General features: G+C 44.1%; 1 protein-coding gene across 4 annotated transcripts in view; it reads right to left on the reverse strand.

The window, feature by feature from the left end:
* The window catches only part of C4_1H7orf57 (chromosome 4_1 C7orf57 homolog), a 242,188-nt gene that overhangs the window by 153,405 nt on the left and 73,671 nt on the right, over positions 1-15,112 (reverse strand). For all 4 annotated transcript variants that reach the window (XM_086964899.1, XM_086964896.1, XM_086964897.1 and 1 more), the window contains exon 3: positions 13,202-13,399. In XM_086964899.1, the coding sequence (XP_086821025.1) occupies positions 13,202-13,399 (198 nt within the window). The remainder of the gene's footprint in view (positions 1-13,201; positions 13,400-15,112) is intronic.

Raw genomic sequence — 15,112 nt, forward strand, 5'->3', positions numbered from 1 at the left:
GGGCATTCAAGAACAATGACTTTCGGGGAGGGAAGAGTCCTTTTCTTTTCTTTTCCTTTCGTTAGTCTCTTCTTTTTTTTATTTTTTTTTTATTTAGGTGGATGGTGGGACAGTGGCTTTTCATTGGAGCCTACATATCTTGAAGCATTTCACTCTGAATCTGCTGAGCCCTGCATGGCCCGATGGTATTGCGCCCTTGATTTTCGTAGCTCCATAATAATAATAAAAAGATTTAAACCTAAAATATTTCCTTTCATTTTCAATGTATTTCCCTAAAATTGTCTTTCACTAAAATCGAGATTCCATGATTTGGTTTCCTCCAATGTGATTTCTTAGTTTTGGTTTTCCATTAATTCACAAACATTCGCTCAAGGTGGTAAGATACCAGCTTTTATTGTTAAGAGTTCTAAGAGGTATACCAACAGAGAAACTGGCATCGCTGGGCACTCACCAAAGAACTCGACCATCCACTGGGTGCCCCCTAAAGCCCCCATGATTGATATCTGGGAGCATGACTTAGTCCAATTAGTGTTGGCATGTGAAAACCGCGAGAAAGAATATGAAACTGACTAAAGGTATAGCATACCAGTACTTAAAATGTGGAAAAGTCTTGAAAAGGCCCTTCATAAATGTCTTTACTATTCTCGTAGGCCATAGCGAGAGTTCCCCTGGCTGCCTGCGAAACCTGGAAATTGCTGCCAGGTGTAATTTGATGAATTCGCCAGTTTTGATTTTGCTAACAGGAGGAGATATGGCAATACTTGCTCCGTTGCGGAGAGGATGAATTCAGCAGGGACAAAAGTTCACTCACTGACAAACTGAGCAGAGCAAAGGGAGACTCCTTCACACCACGTGAGGTTAGAAATCGGAGGTATGGTGGCTCTGCTGGGGAGATGAGGTCTGGGACCCATCTCTGATTGGTCAAAGTTTAGATCTACATAAAGAGGCTGATGGGTGTTCACGTTTCCTTTCTTTCTTAATGGTCTCTAATAGTACTGCTTATGTAAGTACTGTGAGACACCCACCATGACGATGGGGAAGATTCAAGCATGTGCATTTAAGAAAGACTCAATACTGGAGAAATAGTCTTGGTTGTCCACTGACTGTATGATGCATCTTGGCTGCGGCTGAATTAACTTGTGGACTGTGACTCAGAAACAAATGCTGGAGTTAGTGCAGTGAAAACATACTTCTTATTGTCCAGCAACTGAAAGCTGTTGTTTGTTATTATAAAAACTGAATAAGAAGAGTGTTCTAAAAAATAAAGAGTTATAAAAAGTATAATCTGTGAATTATCTCCTAAAACACCCAATATTGTAAGGGGCTAAAAATAAAAATGATGTACGATTGCCAAATATTAGAAAGTAAGCGGAAAAAGAGGAAACACGTTTTATTGACACACTTTAGTTAGGGACACTTCTAATGACAGTACTAAAGCAAGATTCTCTTTGCAGCTGTACTTAATAAAATGAGGTTCTCAAATCTGAATACACTAGTCTGTTGGTGAGGGAGCCATAGAGCTTCCAACAAAGGACCATTAACTGGCTGGCTCTGCCTTTAGAAATGAACTGTGCAGGACCCATTTATCATGGGCCCACGGCATAACAGCATACAGTACTAATTTTCCAGTTCAGGAGCCGGTCAAATGTATGAGTATTCCCAAGATACAGGGAGAAAAATCCCAGCGTGTGTAGCACATTTCTTTTGTGCTTTTTAGAAACAAATGCCAGCTGCTGGGATTTGAGTATAAAAAACAACAAAATCCAGCAGGAAGCCAGGACATGGCGGTCCTTACTGCTTTGCATTTTTGTCAAAAGTGTGCCAGTAAAAAATCCCCACCAGAATGGGATGAATAAGCAGGTAAGGTGCTGGTCCTCTGCCGGGGTACAGCCTCTGCTGCCGCAGTAGAATGCCAAACAATCCACCATTTAAAGTAAAGATGATAGACACAATCGGAGTCTGCTTAAACTTAACAATTGTGATTTACTAGACAGGGTCAAAAAGGAGCAGTATAGGTAGAGGGATGTGAGATAACTCAAAGTACTCACTTCAAATAACCAAGGAAGGTCCCAGCAAAGGGGATCATTCACAGAATTGAAATGCTCTACCCTACCAAATATTAACAAGCATTTGCAATGCAATAGGTCTCGCATTAGGAAAGTTTGAGCTATTGGTATTGTAAATGACAAATGTTTTATTTATGTTTTTTTTTAAAATAGCAAAATTAATAGCTTTGTCATTTACAATGCCAATAGTTATAACTTTCACAAATGTGACACCTATAGCATTTGTAATGCAATATGTGTTGTATTTACGTGACTTACATGTATTGATATTACAAATAACAATGGCTTTACATTTTTAAAATAATTAATACTTAAATAAAAGTTATTGTAATTTATAATGGCAATAGCTTAAACTTTTGTAAATACCTTTTGTGAAGATTATGTTCAGTGCATTTTATTGTGATGAAAATCCAAGAACAAAAGTGAAATATTAACATCTTTTTGTTACATTTGTAATAAAGCTTGAAACATTGAGAGAACATATTTGAACCAGGTGTTGTTGAATGGTTGCACAGATTGATGCTGTGGTGGCGTGGAGTGATGTGATGGTGAACGAGTGATGCTGTGGTACTGCATAGTGATGTTGTGGTGCCCCTGAGTGATGCTTTGGTGGTGCTGAATGATGCTGTATGCTATGCTATGTTTTGTTTTGCTATCCTATGTTTTGTTTTATTATACTATGCTATGTTTTGCTATCCTGTGCTTTGATTTGTTATGCTATGCTATGCTGTGTTTTGTTATGCTATGCTATGTTTTGCTATGCTATGTTTTGCTTTGTTATGCTATGCTGTGTTTTGTTGTGTTGTATTATGCTATGCTTTGTTTTGCTATGCTATGTTTTGTTATGCTATGCTATGTTTTGTTGTGTTTGGTATGCTATGTTTTGCTATGCTAGTATATGTTTGTTTTGCTATGCTCTGTTTTGTTGTGTTTTGTTAAGCTATGCTATGTTTTGTTGTTTTTTGCCGTTTTGTTATGCTGTGTGTTGTTGTGTTTTGTTATGCTATGTGTTGTTATGTTATGCTATGTTTTGTTATGTTATGCTTTGTTATGCTATGCTATGTTTTGTTTTGCTATCCTATGCTTTGTTTTGTTATGCTATGCTATGTTTAGTTTTGCTATCCTATGCTTTGTTTTGTTATGTTTTGTTGTGCTATGATATGTTTTGTTTTGCTATGCTATGTTTTGTTGTGTTTTGCTATGTTTGCTATGCTTTGCTATGCTGTTTTGTTATGTATGCTATGTTTTGTTGTGTTTTGCTATGCTATGTTTTGTTGTGTTTTGCTATGTTTTGTTATGCTATGTTTTGTTATGCTATGTTTTGTTATGCTATGCTTTGTTTTGTTCTGCTATGTTTCGTTGGGTTTTGTTATGCTATGCTATGTTTTGTTATACTATGCTATGTTTTGTTTTGCTATGCTTTGTTATGTTATGCTATGCTTTGATTTGTTATGTTTTGTTTTGCTATGTTTTGTTTTGCTATGTTTTGTTTTGCTATCCTATGCTTTGTTTGGTTAACTCCTTAAGAGCGTCGAACGTTCAGCGCCCAGTGCTGAACGTTCGAATAACGGGTGCTGGCCCGTCGGCCAATGGTCGTGTGCAGCACTGGCAAGGTAGTGCTCGCGACGACCGTTGGCCAACGGCAGCACTTAAAGGGTTAAGCTATGCTATGTTTTGCTATACTATGCTTTATTTTGTTATGCTATGCTAAGCTGTATTTTGTTATGCTATGCTAAGCTGTATTTTGTTATGCTATGCTATGTTTTGTTATGCTATGCTGGTGAGGGGGTGTGAAGGGGAGTGAGGGTGAGGGGGTGTGAGGGTGGGGGGGTGGGGGTGTGAGGGTGAGGGGGTGGGGGGTGGGGGTGAGAGGGTGAGGGTGAGTGAGAGTGAGGGGGTGTGAGGGTGAGGGTGTATGAGGGTGAGGGGGTGTGAGGGTGGGTGAGGGTGAGGGTGTGTGAGGGTGAGAGGGCTGTGAGGGTGAGGGGGTGTGAGGGTGTGAGGGTGAGGGGGTGTGTGAGGGGATGTGAGGGTGAGGGGATGTGAGGGTGAGGGGATGCGAGGGCGAGGGAGTGTGAGGGCGAGGGTGAGGGTGTGTGAGGGTGAAGGGGTGTGAGGGTGGGGGGGTGAGGGGGAGTGAGGGTGAGGGGGGGAGTGAGGAGGTGTGAGGGGGAGGGGGTGTGAGGGTGTGTGAGGGTGAGGGGGTGAGGGGGTGTGAGGGGGTGGAGTTGTGAGGGTGAGGGGTGTGAGGGTGAGGGGTGTGAGGGTGAGGGGGTGTGAGGGTGGGGGTGTGAGGGGGAGGGAGGAGGGGCTGTGAGGGTGAGGGGGAGTGAGGGTGAGAGGGTGTGAGGGTGAGGGGGTGTGAAGGTGAGAGGGTGTGTGAGGGTGAGAGGGTGTGTGAGGGTGAGGGGGTGTGAGGGTGAAGGGGTGCGAGGGTGAAGGGGTGCGAGGGTGAGGGTGAGTGAGGAGGTGTGTGAGGGTGAGGGGGTGTGTGAGGGGGTGTGAGGGTGAGGAGGTGTGAGGGTGAGAGGGAGGGTGAGGGGAGGTGAGGCTGAGGGGATGTGAGGGTGAGGGTAAGGGGGTGTGAGGGTGAGAGGGTGTGTGAGGGTGAAGGTGTGTGAGTGTGAGGGGGTGTGAGGGCGAGGGGATGTGAGGGCGAGTGAATGTGAGGGTGAGGGGGTGTGAGGGTAAGGGGATGTGAGGGTGAGAGGGTGTGTGAGGGTGAGAGAGAGTGTGAGGGTGAGAGGGTGTGTGAGGGTGAGGGTGTGTGAGGGTGAGGGTGTGTGAGGGTGAGGGCGTGTGAGGGTGAAGGTTTGTGAGGGTGAGGGGGTGTGAGGGGGTGTGAGGGTGAGGGGGTGTGAGAGTGAGAGGGAAGGTGTGTGAGGGTGAGTGGGTGTGAGGGTTAGGGGTGTGGGGGTGTGAGGGTGTGAGGGGGTGTGAGGGTGTGGGGGAGGGGGAGGGGGTGTGAGGGGGAGGAGGTGTGAGGGGGAGGGGGGTGAGGGTGAGGGGATGCGAGGGCGAGGGAGTGTGAGGGCGAGGGTGAGGGTGTGTGAGGGTGAAGGGGTGTGAGGGTGGGGGGGTGAGGGGGAGTGAGGGTGAGGGGGGGAGTGAGGAGGTGTGAGGGGGAGGGGGTGTGAGGGTGTGTGAGGGTGAGGGGGTGAGGGGGTGTGAGGGGGTGGAGTTGTGAGGGTGAGGGGTGTGAGGGTGAGGGGTGTGAGGGTGAGGGGGTGTGAGGGTGGGGGTGTGAGGGGGAGGGAGGAGGGGCTGTGAGGGTGAGGGGGAGTGAGGGTGAGAGGGTGTGAGGGTGAGGGGGTGTGAGGGCGAGGGGATGTGAGGGCGAGTGAATGTGAGGGTGAGGGGGTGTGAGGGTAAGGGGATGTGAGGGTGAGAGGGTGTGTGAGGGTGAGAGAGAGTGTGAGGGTGAGAGGGTGTGTGAGGGTGAGGGTGTGTGAGGGTGAGGGTGTGTGAGGGTGAGGGCGTGTGAGGGTGAAGGTTTGTGAGGGTGAGGGGGTGTGAGGGGGTGTGAGGGTGAGGGGGTGTGAGAGTGAGAGGGAAGGTGTGTGAGGGTGAGTGGGTGTGAGGGTTAGGGGTGTGGGGGTGTGAGGGTGTGAGGGGGTGTGAGGGTGTGGGGGAGGGGGAGGGGGTGTGAGGGGGAGGAGGTGTGAGGGGGAGGGGGGTGAGGGTGAGGGTGGGTGAGGGTGGGTGAGAGGGTGTGTGAGGGTGAGAGGGAGGAAGGGGAGGGCGAGAGAGAAAGGAAGTGAGAACAAATGAGAGAGCATGAAGAGAGGAAGGAGTGACTAAGATGTTACATTACCTCACTAAGGCGGCCCAGTGAGGGTGAAATCAGCCTTCCATGGGTGTTTTCTAGCTCAGGGTGGGCATGGCCTGACAATTCATGTTATGCTGTTCATACTGAAGCAGGACCAATACAGATTTGCATATGGCTGCGGAGAACGTTTAATTAGCAAAATAAAATTGCGTGTTTAACATGGACAGGACGCAAATGGAGTAAATGTATTGTATTTTCTTAATGATGCTTTAAACTTGCCAGAACAAGGCCTCAAGTGAGAGCATTAAAGCAACAAGCCCTCGGCATTGCTGTGGCGGGGCGGGGGAGCGCATTCCTTTGAAGTCTGAAGGCGGGGGGCACATTCCTTTGAAGTCTGATGCAGAGGCCGATGGTGTTTGATGTGCACGCGCCTGGCTCACATGAACTGTGTCTAATCCGCAGCTTGGGGAGACTTTTCGGAAGCCTTACTAGAATCTCGCCGAACAATGCTTACGTATTGCTTCAGCGAGACCTAAAAACGGTCAACTCGTACAAATCCATTTATGCATCAATGTCCATCCCGTCCACTTAGGGTACCAAAGCCAAGAAATGTTTATCCAGAGCTTCATTCTTCAAATCACTTTTTTGATTTTTTGATTTCTCAGCCCAGCCAACAAATTTTATCTCTTCAACAGGACTTCATCAGGGATCTCAAGACTCTGTTTATAAAGGGATTCTCTATTTGTTAAGTACTGCCCCTTCCATATCCCACAAAACATATGTAAAATCCTTCCATATCGATCGGGTTGCAGCAAATATACTGCAGCATAGACTGTATGACATATAAGCTTCGGTGAAATTGGTTATTATAAAGGGGGTCTTCTGACAGTGGGATCCTAGTGGTGAACGCATACCATTTACCTACTCTAATGAATTTATTTTGGTACCATTTTTTGCTCATTGGTGTCAGTTACCCATTTCAAATCTGAAGGTCACCTAGAGGGAAGTACCCTATCCAATTCCGGATTGATGTAGGTGTAAATGAGGGTCCTCTTGACACTTATGGCTACATGTCAAGGGCTACTTCCTTAATAGGCTCCCTCTGTCGAATACGGTCAGGAGATCTGTCTGCATATGACTAAGTTTGTGGATGCTTTTGCACATTAAGTCTTAGAGGAAGGAGCATCTTATGAGGCTAGACACGGAGTGCCATCTCGAAGATACAACTTCTCTTGCTTAGAATCATTGGGACCATTAAAGGCCTCCAAGGGGCAGACATTTTCCACCCACCAACATTACAACAAAAATGTTTTTAACACAGAAAACACATTTAAGCTATTAGAAGAAAGCAGGGAAATATTTAACACCACACCCTCTTATGAATACCTACCCAAAAATGTTTGTCTGAAAAGGTGAGTACAAAATGATATAATAACATAATGTATCTGTCAGGAAAACAGCTTGCAATTAAAACCAAGGATAAACAACGTCAAATGGCACTAAATAAAAAATGTAAAAATAAATCTCAGTATTTGGGATCCTATCTCCACATAATGGATACAGTAACTGACAGTAACACTCACTGTAAAACATTCAGTATTGATCTTGTTGCGTTCTGTCTAAACGTGGCAACGTTTTAATAATGTTGGTGCCTATCTATCCAGATTTCATGCATTTTTTCTTTCGAGCAAACAGATAATTAAAAAGTATTTTTTAATCAGAAGATGGCTTGTCTTCTTATTTAGTCTAATTGACATTTCAAAAATGGAAATGTTACCTTTAGTTTACTACTGAAAATATAGTTTTTGAAAGAGAAATGGTTTTGAAATAAGTGCATTTAGGATGTTGCACACGGATAGAGATATTCAGTATTTATGAATATTAATGAATATCACATGATAAAGTGGCAGATATAAGAAACAGCAAGCAATAAAATGGCAATGGCCCAACACTTCAGTAGAACTACATATAGACCCAAGAAATTTAGACACGATGAAGGAAGTATAGGAAACCAAATCCTTAAACAGAAGCATTTAACACATTTTCTAAAATCTCCAAGTTATGAAATAATCTCATTTTTAATGACCAGGAGTGATTTTTAAATCCTCTGTCAAATACTGAGAATATGCACTCTCTCTTCTAATTAAGCTACAAGTACTGTGGGGTGTTTCTTTTACTATATGGATTTATCAAGCAATCTATTTCAAATGTAACTGAGGTGGTTACTGGCAGCTATTGTACAAGTCTTAGACAGCAGCGATCACGCCTAGTGTCACTAAATTAGGAGCAAACGTTGCTGCCATGTTCTGCATTTGTTACATGTGATTTGACATTAAGGGCTATCAAACCATTAGGGGAGATGATCCCAGAAATTTTGGACTTCATCCAATTTGGAGAACTTTTGTTTTGGCTGCATTCAATTTCAGGCCACTGTTACTGAACAAGCTTCAATCTCCTCTGTCACTTTATTTAGGGTAAGGAAGTCATCTTTCGGACTTTTTGCATGCAGATTAAGGTGCATTGCCAGCTGCATAAGAATGAAACTGCACACTTCTGGTCCTGATGATCGAGAAAGCAGCTTAATAAAAAGTAGTGATGGAGAAGAGCCCAAAGATATCTCAGGTTGCAACTTAACTTCAGATGACTCGAACAATCAGTGAGTAACATTTTGGATGTGATCAGTTACAGACAATTCAAATCACTTTATAGCTACATCTGTCATAGCAGCCTCTGACCTGTGCAGATCAAGCAACAGATCAAAGTTCACGGTGCTGAAAATTGCAGACAGACTATAGAGAACTGGCAACTGCAAAACTCCATTAACAGAGGCTTCAAACACATCATTAAGGATGTCTCTATGTCACACTACTGTCTAAATCCTGAATGGTGGCTTCCAGCTTTTTAGGGGTGAATGATACTCCCTATGTTTTCTAGTCAGAAGATCTTACCTGAAGTGATGCGCAAGGCCTAACTCCAGATTCAGATCTGGCAATGGTCAAAAGGATGGCCAAATCTCAAGGAGTCAGGTGAGAAGGTTAAAGAACCTTCAGAATCCACCCCACTTGAGACTATGCCAAGGGTATTGAAACTCTTGCGTTTCCAAGCAGCAAAATAGTTGCACTCTGTATTCCGATGCATCACTAATGATTGAATCTCTGACTGTCCCAAAGATTTGAAGATAGATTTGAAGACTGCCTGCTTGAGCTCCCACCCGTGTTTGCATACTAAGAGGGATGTGTCATGGGAAATACCCACTACCACATTTGCACAGCCAGCAGGCATGAACGTGATGCGCGAATCACCCTTTACTTTCTGATATAGAATAGGCATGTTGTTACAAAGGGCTTTAAGGCCAGAAAGAGTGCTTCAACCTGAAGAGGTTTATGATGAGGTGTTTGTCAGATCTATCCAATAAAGATCTTATGGACATCTCCTTAAAGTCAGACCAGTCAGTCATGACCGGTTTATGCAGGTGCAGCAGGTGGAAAAGGAGATGTCAAAAGAGACGGGCGGAATGGAAAGCTGCCCAAGCTGCCCAACAACTGACCTCAGTGCTTCATTAGGTGAAGCGGCATGTATCTAGTACTGGTACGCAGCATGGCAGTCTACCCCAATGCAGGAAGTATGCAGCCCCAGAAGGCTCGAGAACAGCTGACAATCCTGGATCAGGCTCCAGAAAAGTGTCCGTTGTCTCCTTGATGGGTGACATGCTTTTTGATTCCGGGGAGACTCTCACCAGACTGGAATGGCCACTAAGAATTTAGGACAAGATGCTCAAATATCTGGTCACAGAATACTGGTTGCAAATTGCACCTAGCATTTTGGTGACTAGTAAACATTTTTAAGAACCGACCTATATACTAATAGTTAATTCTTAAAAAGTCAAGTTGTAGTGGGTCTCAGTTTGACCTATCTCTTAATAAAGACAGTGGCTGCAAACTGCGAATCACTATGATTTGAGGCCATCATGGGGATGGTTGCCTGCTAAGGCCAGCAGACTACCATGCCTGTGATTGCTTTTAAATAAAGCAAACCTTTTGTTTCAAAATGCAGCCCATTGTCCCTTAAGGAAACGTGGCTGTTTAGAAAACCAGTTTTCTTTTTTTTATATATATGGTTAAGAATTGGCTCTAAACAAACTTATTTTTTTGTTTAAAAATGGGTTACCACCTCTTTTGTGATGTTAGGAAAAATATCAATGTTTTGTGAGGAATTTGGTCGCAAAACATTGATACATACAATACCAAAACTGAGTTTTTGAAGGACAGCCTGCAACAAGCCTTAGCCAGATACCGAATTGGTATTCATCTAATATCCCATTTGAGGAGTCTGAAAATCTTGACCAACTCCTAAAAAAGGGTAGTACATAGGAATTGGAGTGTTTGTGTCTGGTAAATTGCTTAGCACATTGAGCCATTAATCCTTTACAGTGGTTTTAAAATGGATTTTGGGAAGTTCACCATTAATAGTGATAAGGGTATTGAGGACTTGAAACAAACTGAATGCAGTAAATTCTCCGAAGGATACTGTTTCTGGGCAGTCATCAGGTAGGATCAGCTGCCGAAAAGTTGAATGTGTTGCCACGCAAAGACTTAAAGGACTACATTGACATCAAGCGAAAGCCTTATATCCTAGTTAACGTTGATCCAAATTTGTAAGCCAAACACATTTTTTAGCAGTCCTGATGCAGAGACATGGAAATATTAATCCTACAATTTAGAAAGCATAACTAATTGTTGTGCAGTCCTAGACCAGAGTAGGTATCTTTAACTTCTGGAGAGAAATCAAAAGGGCTAGATTATGTAGACCCAGTATGGGGAAAATGTTGCCCCCTTAAAATGGACATAAAAATAGCAGGACTAATAATGATGCCCCATATGGAAAAGCAAGAAAGGATCTATGGCTCCTAAGAGGAAGAACCTATCCGCATCATTCATTCATGCCACAGACACTGACTGAAGCAGCGGAGGATGCGATGGTGGTGTCTGAGGGAGGAGTATCGCTTTCTGATGACCAGTATCACCCAGGAGTTGTCAGTGATCTGGGTCCAGTGATGGTTGTGGAGACAAAGTCTTCCTGTGGCATGGCAAACACTGTTTACAGTGGAGCAGTGAGAGTCTCTTGACCATATAGTAACTAATGAGACGGTTTAGCCCCTGTTGAGGCATTTAGGGTGGGCTTGGTTTCTGCCTAAGTACTGCCACTTAGTTCGTAAGGGTCAACCAGAGAAAGATGGAGCAGTGTCTGGAGACTTAGGACGAAATGTGGCCTGGTCCTTGAAAGATTGTAAAGGCCTGGCTAACAGGAAGGAGGACCTGGGTTAATTCTTGGATAAAACTTGGTAATTATGCTGTGACCGTGCTAATATTGTAATGCTGGGTTACTTTGTCTGTTTCAGATCCATGTCTGTTTTTTTTCTCAAAGGCAGAATAAAGTGCTTCTTTTCAACCTGATGTTTTATGTCTAACCATGCCTGTGAACACAATGAGAACTGGTGTTCATAGGCCTAAACAACAAGGCCCTAAACAAAAAAAATTAACAAAGACAAGTTTACGGAGCCGAGAGGTAGATACATGATATTTCTCTTAAATATGTAAGCCGTTACACAATCTACGCTTAACTGTCTGTAAAAAGGGGAGCCATGTGGCAAAACAGAGCTCAGGATGTCTTACCTTGAAGTTTGGGTGGAGGACTAAATGAAACAGTGCCTACCCAGTACCTGCTCAAAGAGGCAAGAAGGTATGGTCACATGTTGTTCAGTGAGTGAAAACTGATCACAGTAAAGCGTCAATGTTCCACTGGATTTGTCATCACAGAAGGATAGAGAGATGAACTTAATTTGGTGCTGTCACCTTACATATTTTTACCAGAGTACCTCGCTATCAGTGAGGTGACAGTTGGATCTTTGGAAACTATAGCCTACTTCACTTTCTCCCCACAGAGGCTTCCTCACTCAACAACTCAATAGCCATCTCCTCCTCAATTACCTCCTGCACTAGGTAACAGTGAGGCAAAAAAAAGTATGGAGGAGGCAGACTTTCTATCAGAGGATGCAATAGAGTCTTAAGAGGATCTTATGATCATATTCCAAAGAGGTGATTAGCTCTGGGGCATGGGACCACCTAGGCTCGAAATTGCTATTTCAATCTTGTTATAACAACTAGCCAGTGAACAGTTATGCAATGCTGTGCTTTCACCCTCTAGGAGGTTACTAGCAAGTGCTACATTAGTTCAGAAAAGATCACCTCGGCACAGAATTGGAAGGAGGAGTAACACTTTTGAAAAACGTGCCTCGCTGCCTCACTGATTGAATAAATGTTTGGTACCACATTCTGTTACCAAGCATCCCTGGTTGTTTCTCGAGTACTTTTAAAAAATCTAATTGAATGCTCTACATGAACACCAAAAGGGTTTCCAAAGATCTTGCCTTCATGGTTCTCACAGCAAAGCTTGTAGAGAATGGCAGGTTGATTACAGCATCGTTAGAATACTGAACATTGTAATGTAGGCTGCTTGAACCGAACAAGTAAAGATTAAACAGAGAAAGGAAAAAAGGAAAAAAGGAAAAAGAAGCCAAGATAAATACCCAGCGTTACACACCATTGGGAGAAACTTATTCAAGTCTACATCAATAAGTGGAAAAAAGGAACCACTGAATGTGTGACCAACAAAGGAAAGTGGTTCTAGCTTCTTAGGATTGCATGAACAATGCCAGTCACACAAAGCTTTGTATAAAAAAACCTTGGGAAGCAGATGTTGATCTGACCTTTAAATGAGGGGGTCCCTTAGATCAAGCATAGAAGGCAGGTTGGACTAGATGTATTTTTCCAGTTCTGAATGGAATTTATTGTCTTATTACAACTCATTGTTTCTGGAACTCAAGCAGCATCATTAATCAATACTCAATAATTATAAAGTGTAAATGGCCTATAAAGGATGGGACAGGTTGCTTAGATGTGCCTCTTTCAATAAAGGTCTTGTCATAAGCTCTTAAACTAAAGACCAGAAACAGAGCACCTCCCAGTGCTTATGTAAGGCCAAACCTGCATTTATCTGAGGTATCTATCATTTTCAACTTCCAATAAATCAGTTGTGTGTGATACAAAATATACTGGATTATCCATCCATCCATCCACGGAATGGGATCTGTCTCTATGCTGTGGACAAAGTAGGACAGCGAGCCAGCATTACTAATAACATCAAAGCCAGTAAAATGAGCACCTTCACACAATACACACAGCCTTCAGAAATATCCCAAGAAACAAAATAATACACCATCCGATATTATGAATAATTTCGGTAAAATAAATAGTAATTTACATAACGTAGCTGACCAAAAACAACAAACCAAATTATTAACATTTACCAGGCCTTCCTCCTTGTTTGGACAGCTTCACATAATCGGAATCCGTGTCCTTGATCCATTTCCTGCGGCTTTGGGTGTCCAACTCATTATGAGGCTCTGCTAGATCACTCAGACCAGGAATCTGGGAGGCAGGAGGGACGGACATTTCTGCGTTTGCCCCTTGTTCTGTCTGTTTCAGTGGAGCATGATAAAACCACTCTGTAATCAAAGGTAAATAAGTTAAACACTGTTTGAAGGGGAAAAGTGTTACTTTTGTTCCACTACACTAGATTTGTCCCTATAGCCAAGTCAAATATTGAATGCTTTGTTCAATCCATAAAACAGCAACACTTATTATTTATTTTATATTTATTATACTTATAAAGCGCACTACCACCTCGAGAGGCATCCTGGCGCTGGAGAACCAAAGGGAAAGGTGTGATTAGTTGCAGACTACAGATTAAGCCCGGGTGGGAAAGAGCAAGGTTTTTAACTGTCTTCTGAAAGTGAGAAGGCAGTTGAGCTTCCTCAAATCCATAGGCAGCGAGTTCCAGAGCCTGGCCGCAGCCACGCTAAACGACCGGCCACCTGCTCTGGATCTTCTAAATCTCGGTACAATCACCAACCTAGCCGAAGTGGAGCGTAGATTGCGGACCGGCACATGCCATGAGAATTTCCTTTGAAAACAAGCCGGGCCTAACCCATGTAGGGCTTTAAAGGTCAAACAGAGTGACTTAAACATCACCCGTTGTCTCAGAGGGAGCCAGTGCAACTGAGCCAGGGCCCCCGAAGAGGAGAATCTGGTTGGCCAATCTAAGGCGAGTTTGGCAGCTGCCGACTGGAGTCTCTGGAGTCTGTCCAGGAGATAGCTGGGAGACTCCAGCAGCAGGGCGTTACAGTAGTCTATCCTACTGAGCACGGTGCAACGCCCTACCTCTATCCTTGCTAGGGACGGTAGCAGGGGTAAGATTTTTTTCAAGAGGCGAAGGATAGCCATACAACTGGCTACCACCTTAGAGACCTGAGCCCCCAAGGAAAGGTCACTGTTAAACATCACACCCAGATTCCGGACTACCTTCACAGGCTGGATCTGGGGTGAGAAATCCTTCGGCCAGAAAGTGCTAGGTAGAGGAGAATGTATCCTAGGCCTAGGGCAATAAAGCACTTCAGTCTTCCCTGTATTGAATTGCTTGTTTAGGAAGAACAAGTTACTTACCTTGGGTAACATGGATCTGAAAGAGACATATATTAGTTATAGATTCCTTACCTTAGAATTATCCCAAGGCATCAGATTGGATCCGGAGAATGTTTTCTTCAGCAATACCCATGCGCATCAGTAGGAGGCGACAGTCAAATCTGCGTCCGTCGTCGGCGTCGCTGGGATGACATTGCGGTGCCTACTTAGACGCCGCCCCTGCACGCGGACGTCAGTTCATATACGACTTTCCACGCCAGAAGCGCAGAGCAATGAAAGACCCTGACCACTGGTGCGCCTCACTAGGGCCCTGCAAGGAAGACCCTATTCCTAGAAGTCAGTTCGCAGAGCGGGGAGGATGGGTGGGGTGGTAAGGAATCGAAAACAAATATACCTACCTTAGAATCGATACCCCAGCAATGCCAACCCTGGAGGAGGAGGGACTGCGAACCAAGTTTACACCAGAAAGTCCTGGAGGAGAGAACGGCAAAGGAGCCATCCCTCCAGACTTGCCCATCCAGACAGTAGCGTATGGTGCACATGTGCAAAGAAGCCCATGTAGCCTCCTGGCAGATGTCAATGAGTGGGACTCCATGTGACAAAGCAGTAGTTGCTGCCACGGCTCTAGTGGATTGAGCTCGCAGCTCCAATAGAGGTTCCTTTTTAGCTAAAGCATTACAAATCTTTATACAAAGGACGACCCATCTAGAGATGGTAGGCTTTTGCACAGCCCGACC

This window comes from Lissotriton vulgaris, chromosome 4_1 (assembly GCF_964263255.1).
Source record: "Lissotriton vulgaris chromosome 4_1, aLisVul1.2, whole genome shotgun sequence".
Taxonomy (NCBI): domain Eukaryota; kingdom Metazoa; phylum Chordata; class Amphibia; order Caudata; family Salamandridae; genus Lissotriton; species Lissotriton vulgaris.